Source organism: Molossus molossus, unplaced genomic scaffold (assembly GCF_014108415.1).
Source record: "Molossus molossus isolate mMolMol1 unplaced genomic scaffold, mMolMol1.p scaffold_m16_p_4, whole genome shotgun sequence".
Lineage (NCBI taxonomy): Eukaryota > Metazoa > Chordata > Mammalia > Chiroptera > Molossidae > Molossus > Molossus molossus.
In genome coordinates this window covers 34,043,335-34,055,206 of record NW_023425377.1, presented here as the reverse complement: position 1 = coordinate 34,055,206, position 11,872 = coordinate 34,043,335, and the positions used below count along the sequence as shown (strand labels likewise).

Here is an 11,872-nt window from a genome sequence, read left to right as displayed (position 1 = left end):
ATAGTATAGTATACTTGGAGATTATAAACTTAGGTATTGTAACCTAATGATTAAGAGCAAAGGCTAGCCCTGGTCAGTATGGCTCAGTGGTTAGAATGTTGGCCCTACACTGAAGGGTCGAAGGTTCAATTCCCAGTCAAAGGCATGTACGTGGGTTGTAGGTTCGATCTCGGCCACTGTTGGGCGCAGGCGGGTGGCAACCAGTCGATATGTGTGTTTCACATCAATGTTTCTTAGTCTCTTTCCCTCTCTCTCCTCTCTCCCTCACCCTCTTGCCCTCCCTCCCTTCCACTCTCTCTAAAAAGAAGCAATGGGAAAAATATCCCTGGGTGAGGATTAACAAAATAAAAAAGAGGAGACTTCCTGTGAATCTAGTTTACATGGGCAAGTCACTTAACCTTTCTGTGACTTAGTTTCCACCTCTTTAAAATGGTAGTAATAACAGTATTTATCTCACTGTTGTATGATTAGTTAACATACATCAAACACTTAAGACAGTTTCTGGCATACAGAGTTCTGTTTAAGTGATTGTTATTACTTAAGTAATTAAGTAATCATCTAGGCTAAGCTCTCATTTTGTTGGAACCTTTCTTAGGTAACATACACATTAAAACTACTTTGACGTTTAATTAGAAAGCCAGGCATCTGCATTACAGGTAGAAATGGAAAGTTACAGAGCATCACTACTTGATTTTGAAGTCCTTGGGACAAATTACCATCCCAGGGCCTATATGGTATAGTTATAGGGTAACTAAAATTATCCTTTTCTTATTTTTTTACCATTATTGAAACAAGGCATATGAGAGGATTTTTTTTCCTGTTCTTGTTGCTATATCAGTATTTCTTAACCTTTTCCATGTCAAAGTATTATTTGTTCAGCGTACAGGAGTGCATAGAAGAGGCTACCTGCCAGTAGCTGGAGTTAATGTCACATGCCCTCCAGTTGATCCAGCTTCTGCCCAGATACCCAGAAGACTGAAGGGCTCAGTATTTCAGCATAATGTAACCTCTTAGTGGCCAACAACAGTTGGGAAGTTCCACTCACTATAAAATAGCTAAGAAATTCTCAAAATTCATGTATTGACTTTTTACCTAGTTTACTTTCCCTTGAAGATACTCAAATAGGTCACAAAAATGGAAACTGAGTAGTTTGGTTTTTCTTTGTTAAAGTATAAGAATGTGATTTTTCAGCCCTTCCACAAAAGCCACAGACTAATATATCCTACCTTTCCTGGGAGTAATTTTTCAGACCTTGGTGCACACAGTCCCAGTTTCTCTATTTTCTGAAGTATCCTCTGGAACTGGAAACTGGTTTTTTGACCTTGAAGAAAATCCTTTGAAGACTGGGCAGATAGGAATGTATTTCAGAAAGGCAATCCTTTTTACCATGTTCATCCCAATGGGGAAGTCATAGCTCTTGAGACTGGTAGACATCTCACTGTTGGCATGGGCCCCCGCTTTCCACTGTATCAGACCTCGTTCCTCTGGGCTCCCTGGAAAAGATCTGTGGAGTTACTTACCAGGGCCAGCCACCATCACCTGCCTCCCCTTCCCACCTAGTTCTGAAGCAGACTTCTGGAATTGAGTGTCTTGTTCTCAAGTGTCTTCTGGTTATAAAAGCTTGAATCCATGATTTCTCAGCTCCTGACTTGACCAGAACTCTAGGGAACCCTAAAGGATACTGGTTATAATTGTTTATTGTGTACCTGCAGTGTGTCAGGTTCTGTGCTAAGTGCTTTGATTTCATTATCTTATTTCTTCCAAATACATCTGAAGGGGGTGTAAAGGCACTATTGTACAAATTTTTATGATGAAACTGGCAGAAAGTTTAAGTAATTGTCATCCTACATCTTAAATATGGGACGTGTGTGTGTGTGTGCGCGCGCGCTCTGCTGCTGGGGACCATAAAGTGCCCAGACGTGTGTGTGCAGGTTGCTGTATATGGAAACACTATAATCAGTATTAATACTTCATATTTGGAAAATAAACTCTTGTTTTTATAGTACAACCTCAGAAATTCAAGCTAAGTAAAATCTTTGGTAGTGGTGGTAGGGGTTTTTTACAACTAGGGAAATTTGCCTTGCAAAATGGGGGAGGGTTGCACGAGCTCTCTGAGGCTTTCACAAGAGGACTGGTTGATGAAGACTGGCACAGTGTAAATCTACTGGTAAAAGTGAGATTTCCATATGCTAGCAGTCCAGCCTGAGAACCCCATGAGTAATGCAAATGAAATGTGTCCCAGAGTCCGAGGAGAGGGCACTGGGGGAGGGCCGGGGTCCTCAGGGAAGACTACTTGGAGGAGGTACTGTTTGAGCTGGGTCTGGCTGCACTAAGAACACAGGTGTGCTGGGGGCGGGAGGGGATGTAGGTGTGGCACAGGACTATGTTGGTTGATCTCCCCCCACACCCCATCACTGCCAGACACAGAACAGGTAGCCCAGAGTTCCCTCACCTGCCTTTCATATCCCTCCCTAACTGCAGTGCTCTCTCTGCCTCAAGCCCCTTCCATTATAGGCACCATCCAGTCTCATCCAGTAAACCCTACAGGTTACTCCAGGCCAGGTTTACTGATCTTATTGATCTGAATTGCTTTAAACTCGGTTTTACTTCCTGTCTTGTGCTAGGAGCCCCTCAAAACAGACTTAAACATCCCCCCCCCACCCCCACATCCTCTTTAGTGTCTAACCCAGGGCCAAGCTGGTAAGATCCTCTAGCATTTGATGAACTAAATTGGCTGCCCCGCTAAGGTTGAGTTGTGGCTGGGTAAAGAGAAAGCAAATGCAAAGTGGTATATCAGCAAAGTGTTCCCATCCCACAAAAGAAAGCTGCTCAATTCCATGGTAAGTACTTGAGTTCTGAGCTAGCCAAACCTGGATTGGAACCCAGGTTGTATTCCTTTAGGCAAGTGATTTCACTAATCTGAGGTTCAGATTCCTCATCAGTGTATATTGAAGGACTGTTGAAGATTATGTGGCATAATATATGATCCCCTGGCAAGGATGGTTGCTGATGGACAGTTGGATTGAAGGGATGGATGTGAGGAACACCACAAGGCAGTCTGAGACTTAACATCTGGTTAACTTAATCCAGCCACCCAACTCACAGAGAAGCCCCTTAGTTTATAGCTGCCCAACTGGTGCCCTCCATCTCCCCAGATTTCCTAGGCATTGAGACTGCCAATTTCCTGTATCGGGTTCACAAGATGGGCTGCTCCAGTCCCCAGCCCAGCTTCCTCTAAATAAAGAGAGATGGGTACCATGATCAGGTACTTGAGGTGTAGCCACTACCAAGACCTCCCTCATCATCTGATGCTGTCTAAAATTCATAAAAGTGCCAGGGAACCCTGACCCTTTCCTGCCCACACTCTAATCCATCAGCTGTGCATAGCCAGCCTCTGACCTGTATCTTCAGAGAGAAGGAAGCAAGTAGGGTCCACAACCGTGTTCAAGTTCGCAAGTGGTAGGGATAGAGGGCTACCCTGTTACTCCCATTCCTAATGCATCTTTAACCTCTGTCTCCATGGAGCTTTCCTTGATCTTCCAGTTCCCCGGAAACCCTCCAGCAGAGGTTGTGTGGTGCAATGAATGTCTAGGACACAGGCCGTAGACTGCATCAGATGGGCATTGTTTAAAATCCCAGATTTGTAGCCAAGCTGATGTGGCTCAGTGGTTGAGCGTTGACCCATGCACAAAGAGGTCGTGAGTTTGATTCCCAGTCAGGGCATATGCCCAGGTTATGGGCCAAATCCCCACTGTGGGGCATGCAGGAGACGGCCAATCGATGTTCTCTCTCATCAATGTTCCTCTCTCCCGCTTCACCCCTCTCTCAAATCAATAAAGAAATTTTTTTTAAATTTTTTTTATCCTCCCCCGAGGACATTTTTCCATTTTTTGTTCAGATAGAGTGGGAGGGGGGAGAGGGAAACATCGACGTGAAAGGGACACATTGAGTGGTTGCCACCCGCACCACCCGTCCAGGGCCAGGGACAAACTGCAACCGAGGTATGCGCCCTTAGCGGGAACCGAACTCAGGTCTCTCGACCACAGGCTTATGCTCTAACCATTGAGCCAAACCGGCCAGGGCAAGAAAAAATATTTTTAATAAAATAAGATCCCAGATTTGCAAAATTATAACTGCAAAAGTTGTGACCTTTGGTGAGTCATTTGATAGTCTCTGCTTCCAAGAATAGTTTTTTGAAGATGAGAGACTTCGCTCTATACCTGACCCATAGAAGATGTTTGGTAAATGTTAACGCTTGTTGCTAGAGCACCTTGTTACATTTAGTTTTTATTTATTTACTGGGCACATAAATGTGGTCCAGGAGGGTTTTCAGGAACCGCCACAATCCCTGCAAAAAACCCTAATAGCAAAGAGAAAAGGGCTCTTCTTGTAGCCACTGTTGCAGGTTACTAGCATATTTGGGGTGGGTTTTGCCAACAAATTAGTGTTGCATTTGTATCTGTCCTAATAAAGGCACCCCTCACCCCAGTAGCTATCAAAAGATAGAGGAGAAAAGACAAGGGCCCTGGAATTACTCTCCTAGACTACGCTCTTCAAGATCTATGAGGCATGTCTATGCCTCTGGCCAGTGGTTTCTCTCTCCAGCCAGTGGGCACTTCACCAGCCCATCTGTTCTCCCTGTCTACATTGCGTTGGACCTGGTTATAGCTCTGGTTCAGAGGCCATCTGTTGGAGTGCAGATGAGCCCAGCCAAGTTCTGTTTTCCTCCCAGGGCTGACCCATACCTGGCACTGTGTTGTCCAGTATGAATGCTAGGCACCCACCCACGAACATCTCCGTGGTCAGCAGCACAGTCAGAATCTGGTCCACTTCAGGAATGCCTGTGGAATAGACCAAGGGTCAGTGGGTGTCATCTGGAAACCAGAACTCAGGGATTTCTCTCTACTTGTGCAGTCTGCTGACTTCCTTGAGCATCAATAGAGCTGTAACGGTACAAATCCCAACTTTCAAGCCTATCTGCACCTCTGCCTCTCCCACCCCTGGATTCAAATGTCAGTTTTGCTAGTTGCTACATGTCATGGGACAAATCATTGAAGCCCCATTTTACTCATCTGTGACATGGAGATGATAATAGTGTCTGTCATGTGGAGCTGTTATGAAAATTAAATGAGCACATGTAAAGCTCAGTACCTGTCCACAGAAAGTGTCTTGGTAAAGAACACCTGCTAATTAGCTTAGCTGCTGACTAACATCCAGCGTTGGGCAGGACGGTTGGACCCACCTACACCTCCCCTACCCCTAGTAACATAACATTCAGACAGGTGGAGGCACCTGTGTTGATGGCGCCTGGGTTGGACTCCAGGTAATTTGGCAGTGTAAGCCCGAAGAACATGGAAAATCCGAGCACGAAGAGGTTGCGGGAGGAGTTCATGTCCACAAACTGCAGGTTGGACAGCCCCACAGCGGTAATCATGCCTGAGGACACAGGAGAACCGCTGAAGGTGCGGCGCAGGCAGGGTGGGCTCCTCCATTCCACCACCGCGCAGTCACCCGGGATCTGCGCGCAGCACTCACCGAAGAGGGTGCAGAACATGCCCCCCAGGATGGGGTCAGGGAGCGAAGCGAATAGGGCTGTGAATTTGCCAATGGTACCCAGGACCAGCATGATGCCCGCACCATACTGCACCACGCGCCGGCTGCCCACCTGCCAGAGTGCCAGGGGGCGGGGCTATGTTTACCCAAGGGGCGAGGCGAGGTGGGGCTGGGTGAGTTCCAGGAGGAATGGGGCGGGGCGGGGCGGGGTGGGTGGGTGGGGCCTACGATAAGAGCAAGGCACAAATGGGCTGGGGCTTGACGCAGCTAGAGGGCTTCTCAAAGACTGGGTGGGACTAAGCCAAAGTGGGGACCGACTTGGGGTGGGGTCTGCAGCAAATGGAATGGGGGTGGGGCTCTGTGCTGCTCTGATTCAGCGTGGCACCTTGGTAATCCCCAGGACGCCAATGTTGGGGCTGGACGAGGTGGACCCGTTGCCTGTGCCCAACAGCCCTGCGATAATGCAGCAGATGCCTTCGGTGAAGATGCCCCTGTATGAAAAGGGAGCGTGGAGAGGGATGTGGTCTAGGCTCTGTATTATGGTCCCCATTCCAGGCCAAAGGGAGGTCTGGGAGCCAGGAGCCCAGGTCTAAGTGCTAGTCCAGTGCCCTGGCACTTACTCTCCTTGGCCATTCCGGGTTTCAGTGTCCTCATTTATAAAATGGGGGTTGCATAAAAGAACAAACATTGAGGGCTAGGCACATGGAAGATTGTCAATGACTAGTTTCTTCTCAGACTTCATTATTTCCTCAACTACTCACAACACCCAGGGTGAGAGATAACAACCATCCCCATTTTCATAAGGAGAATGAGGTCTGAAGAGTATTAATTAGTAACTTGCCCAAGTCCACACCTTTTGGGACCCAACCCTGTACCTACATTTGCTTCCTGAGTGGCCTCAGAGGAGATCAGGTATTGGGAAGGGCAGATGGGCATACCTGTTGATAGCATGTACTGGAGGAGGTGGTGCACCAGCCAGGCGGGCACAAGCATAGTAATCTCCAATGGATTCAATGATACCTGCCAATGTGGCACTAAACATTCCCAGAACAGCAGCCGCAGTCACCGTAGGTAGTCCCCACTGACCTGGGTTGAGGGGACGACAGGAGGATGGATACAGTGACCCTGTGTAGGTTAGGAAGTAGACTGGGCAGTTTTGGGGGTGGGAGGTGGGTAAAGGAATCTCAAGCTGAGATGGGAACTGTACAGTTGTGGGAGCTTATTTGGGATTACTCAGAGTCACAAAGCTCTGCAGTGAGGCTTTGTCTGAGTTAAACAGCACTCTGCCTGGCACACAATACATGTGCAGTTGATGCTAGTTTTATCATCAGCTGGACTGGGTTCAGCAGGGGCCTTATATATGGTCTGATTTGGAGTCAGAGGGGCCCAGGTGAGGTTGCTTACAGGGGTAGGGGATTCGGATCCAGGGTGCAATAGCCATGATGTCCCCTCGGGCGTCTGTTCGTGCCTGGAAGCCATAGGCTGTAGGGTCTGTGGGCAGCACATCCGTCAGGGTCAGGATGTAGCAGAGCAGCCACACAGTCATGATGGCCAGCACAATCTGAAATAGGGGAGGGTAAGGCACACCCTGAGGACCCTGCAGGTCTTGTTCCAAGCTAACCGACTACTCCAGCCCTTCCCCTAACCCTAGCCTCAGCCTTTGCCCCAGCCCTAGATCCCAGCCCCAGCACCTGCTCCAGTCCCTGGCTGGGACTTCATCTCTGCTCTGGCTCTAGTTCCCTTGCCATTCCAGCCCCTGCCCTAGTCCCAGCCCCAGCTTCCTGTCAATTCCTCACGGGAAACATTTTGAAGATCTGGATGCGGAAGAGACTGAGGCCCTTGCCCCAGCGGTAGACAGGCAGCAGGAAGGTGAGGTTGCGCAGGTACTGGGAGAAGAGGACAATCAGGAGAATGGAGCTGCGGCAGAGGCACAAAGAAGAGATGGCTGGTAGGCCAGGCTGGGCTCAGGAGACAAGACTAAGGGGGAAGGCAATGTAGGGGGTGAGGGGGCTGTGGCTGGGCAAGGATTAGTACTGGTGCCTGCTCACCAAGCTGAGATTCCCCAGTGGGAGCCAGCTCGGTCACCAGCAGCTTGGAAGACAGAGAGGCCAATAAGGGAGACAGTGGGGGTGACTGTGAGAGGTCCAATGTAGCTGAGCAGGGCCCCAGGAAGCCCCATCAGCCCAATCACCACTTCCACTATGCTGGACACCATGATTGCACCCTGGACCTGGAAGAACAAAGATCAGCTGTAAGTCACTCTGTAGAAGCCATGACCTGTACATTTTTTTAAAAAAAGAGCCTCTGAACTACCACATTGCATCTCCAAATTCAGTCGCAGCCCTTACTCCCATCTAGCCCCTCCTCAGTCCAGATCTCTTCTACTCCACATGGGAACCCACCTCTCTTATCCGTGGGTGCCAGATATGAGAGGTGTTCAGGGGCAGACTCCAGTTACCATAGATCTCCTCTGGGGGCAGAGACAGGGACACACATACATATGAACAGGGAACAGAGAAATAGGGAGAGAAGATGCTAACATGAATGCATCCTGGTGTCTGGACTTGGAACAGTCACTCAGACCTCCAGGCTTCTGGTCCCCCCTCTCCAGCACAGACCCCAGAAGTGTGCCCACCTTCCGGGGGGCATTTCCATCTCTCCAGGGCCAGGATGGCTTTGGCTGGGATCAGAAATGCAAAGGCGCTAGCCTGGAACAGCGGCAGCCTGGAAGGAGAAGCACAGAGCAGTAAGGGTGGGGTGCAGTGGGGGGCAGGGACACACAGACAGGGGAGACCAGGACAGGAGCACAGAGAGAGAAGGACAGAAAGAATCACACATAGGAACAGAGACAGAGGGACAAGGGCAAGAGCAGAACATAGGGAAGTCATAGAGGCCCCAGGCAGGACTATAACATTTTAGGGACCAAGGAAGAAACAAATGGAGCCCTCGACCCCTTTCCTTCTCAACACCAGTTCCTGCACTGTGAGAGGCCACATGCAAAGAAGTGGACAGCTTATTTCTTGTATCCAAGCACCACTCACCACCTCCCTCCCTCCTCTCACCACACAAACAACTATGCTTTGGCCACCCAGGCCTAGGGTTGTGCCCAAGGGGGTGGGGCCCTCCCAGGAAGGCAGACTATTGAAATAGCCTGCACAGATTCTGGAAGCAGGGAAGCAAGTGGGGTCCTCTTTATCCTGTGTAGGACTTAACCAGCTTGGTGAGCAGGCACCAGGACCAATCCTTGCCCAGCTAAGGCACATACCCTTAAACCCATGGACTCCTAGTCCTTGAGGAGTGCCAGGGTAGGACTCCAGCTGCCTGGCTCTAAGGCTGGTCTGAGAGAAGAAGCAGTAGGTGGGGGCAGAGAGCAGCTTTTTATTTTTTTATCTCATGAGTCCTCTGAGAGAAACCACCTGCTCCTGTTCCTGCTGCTGCTGCTGCGTGTTTGTGTGTGTGTTTCTGTGTAGGGTGAGGGTGGGGAAGCTCACCGGATGCCCACTGTGGTCTGGATGAGGGTGGTGATGCCCACGCAGGTGAAGATGGTGCCGATGAGCTGGCTGACCATGTGCTGGTCACGGCCCACACACAGCGCCTCAGCCAGGAGGAAGGGCACAGCGATGGTGCCGCTGAAGCATGTCAGGTAATGCTAGGGGGAGTGGGTGGGGGGTGCATGAGGCCACAGAGCTCACAGGGAAACGAGACCCCTAACCGTTCTCATGCCTGCCTCAGTGGGCCTGAAGCCATGCTGCCCTAGACAGTGTACCCAGCCAGGACTGACACTCCCACAGGGAATTCCCAGAGGGCTACTGCTCACCTCTCTGGAGATTACTAATCTGCCCCCCAATTACTCAAGCATCTTCGTGGAGTGGGCCCTCTTCCCTGTCACTGACAGTCTGCCTGGCAAGATATACTTGCTCCTAGGGGGTTAATCCTCTCTTCCCCACCCCAGCTTGGTGACAGTTACTGTTGCTTACCTTAGGTTTCTCTTCCTGTTACTCAAGATAACCTTGGTGGCTAGGGAGGGGCTGGGGTTCTGGGAAGCATGCAGTAGGGAGGCCCTTGGGGAGAAGCCCACCTGGAAGCCCAGCAGGATGCATAGATACCAGGGTGGCACATCCTCGATCTTGTACAACATGTCGAACTTGGGCTCTGTGGGCAGGGACACCGGAGGGTCCTTCGTGGGGGCCCCTGCTAAGCCCAGGTCCTCATGCTGGGGGCAGCAGAGAACAGTAACTCAGGTGGAGAGGTGAACACTGGTAAAGTCAGTTCTGCCCCAGAATCAATCAAGTGCCTGAGTGGCCTGTTAGTTCCTCAGAATGGGGTCCAAGCCTGGGGTTCTCACCTCCCTCACAGTTCATCTACCCAGCTCTCCCTTGGCTTGTGTATACTTGGCTCCCACCTCACATTGCTTTGTGTGGGGTGAGTTCACTATGCTGGCTCATGGAGTTTTTGGAATCCAGGCATTCTAGCCAAGGGAATGGGCCCCTAAGTCAGAAGGCTTGGGGGGACACCAGGAAAGGGGGCCAAAAAGCTGGAGACTGTGGATAGGCCTTTTGGGCCCAATCTGGTCTCACCTCTGCTCTTTGGAGGTCCTTGGGGTGTCATTGTGGGAGGGTAGGTTGTGCCTCTACTGGCCCTCAAGCTGGAGTCAGCCAGTCCCCAATTGCCTTTACCCCCACTGCTACCCCCACCCCATCCCCCAATTGCCATGTTCAGCCTGGAACAGTCACTCTTGATCAAGTTTATCAGACCTTTGTCTCTGCCCTCCAGGGAGAAGGCCTGTGCAGTCTTGCTAGCCCCCACTCCTCCCTGCCCCCACCCAGTTCCCACCCATCCCCCAGCACCTGTGTCTGGCCCTCGAGTTCCTCCTGGGCCCTCATCTTTGGGACACAGGTATGAGCAGTTCCTGAAGAGAAGAGGGATGGCTATAGACAGGCAAAGGAGGACTTTACTCCACATATCAGACATTGTTCGAAGTAAATCTGTAACCAAATCCCCATCTCTGATCGAGATTGTGAAAGCAGGACGCCAGTGGAGGTAATGTATTAACTCTGATCATAGTAGAGTGGCAAAGGCTGCCCACGCCTCTGCCACATTCACCTACTGCCCGCACCTGAGCCTGGACAGGGGCTTCCTCTTGTTTTCCAGGAGAGGGCCAGAGTCGGGGGTGAGGTGTGGATAGCCTTGGAAGTTTACCAAGCTCGGTTTGAGATGACAGAAAAAGAAGTAGAAATAGGCACTTATTATGTCACTGTCTGAATATTAATAACAAGTTAATCATTATCATCATCATAACCACTCTCATTATTCAGGAATGACTGTGTACCAGGCAACACCTATGTGTTGTGTTTAACCCGAGGTGCTGGGCAGGGTTAATCTCTTTTACAGCTGAGGAAACAGATTACGAGATGTGATTTGACCAAGGCCACACAGATAGCAAGATTTTAGAAAATATTTCTAAAATTCAGGTTGGCCTGAACTCCTGCATTTCTGCTGTAAATCAAACATTAAATGTAATTAGGCACCCCCCTCCCGCCACCGCAGCTCAGCACTCAGTGCCCCTGAGGCACACGACAGGTGAACCTCTGGAGAAGGACCCACCAAGGCCTTGCCTGTCCTTGTCCCGTGTTAGGGCAGGGATTCCCTTCCCTCCTCACCCAGGACCCAGTCCAAAATGAAAATGTAGGGTGCCTGTTCCAAAAATATTACACATTTTTTTTTTTTTTTGGAGGTACATACCCCTAGCGGGAACCGAACCCAGGACTCTCTGGTCCGCTGAGCCAAACTGGCCAGGACCCAAAAATATTACACATTTTAAGACAGCCACAGCAGAGCCTTAGACACAGCCTGGGGCCTTTCTCAGCGCTAGGCCCTGTGTGACTTCAGGTTACACCACCCCACAGCCAGCCCTAGACCCGCTTGTCTTTGTCCAGGTGCTGAGGGGCTGAGGGGCTGAGGGGTTGAGGCTTCTCAGCTAGTGCTGTCTAGGCCCAAGGTTCTGCTCCCCACAGTGCTGCCCCAGCCCCAGCCCCTCTAGGGCCCACCTACTTCTGGTTTGCTGTGCCCATGGCCAGGCCAGGCCCAGAGGGCCCACAGGCAGCACTGCTCTCCAGCTGGGAAGTAGCTTCATGCCAAAGCCCTGAATCCGTGGGCCTGTCAGCCTCCAGCCTGTTCCTCTGTTTGCCTGTTCTCTCCTCTTCCCTTCTCGGCTTCTGCTCCCAGGCTCCCAAAGTGGTCAGACCAGTTTGAAGTTTCAAAGCTGCTTCTCAGCACTTTCCTTCCCACCCTCTCAGCCCCAGCACTCCCCAGGGGGCTG

General features: G+C 50.5%; 1 protein-coding gene across 2 annotated transcripts; it reads right to left on the bottom strand.

The window, feature by feature from the left end:
* Window positions 1-1,124: 1,124 nt before the first annotated feature.
* On the bottom strand, window positions 1,125-10,451 carry SLC23A1 (solute carrier family 23 member 1). Of its 2 annotated transcripts, none has more exons than XM_036240705.1 (14): window positions 10,401-10,451; window positions 9,632-9,766; window positions 9,045-9,202; window positions 8,189-8,277; window positions 7,956-8,023; window positions 7,602-7,783; window positions 7,350-7,470; window positions 6,958-7,114; window positions 6,492-6,639; window positions 5,939-6,044; window positions 5,536-5,665; window positions 5,293-5,436; window positions 4,746-4,841; window positions 1,125-1,493 (listed from the first exon to the last, which is right to left on the bottom strand). In XM_036240705.1, the coding sequence occupies exons 1-14, from the start codon at window positions 10,434-10,436 to the stop codon at window positions 1,246-1,248; spliced, it is 1,818 nt and encodes a 605-aa protein (XP_036096598.1). In that variant the 5' UTR covers window positions 10,437-10,451; the 3' UTR covers window positions 1,125-1,245. The 2 variants fall into 2 exon arrangements, with proteins under 2 accessions (XP_036096598.1, XP_036096599.1); XM_036240706.1 differs by having other exon boundaries at window positions 7,944-8,023; window positions 10,401-10,436.
* Window positions 10,452-11,872: the final 1,421 nt, after the last annotated feature.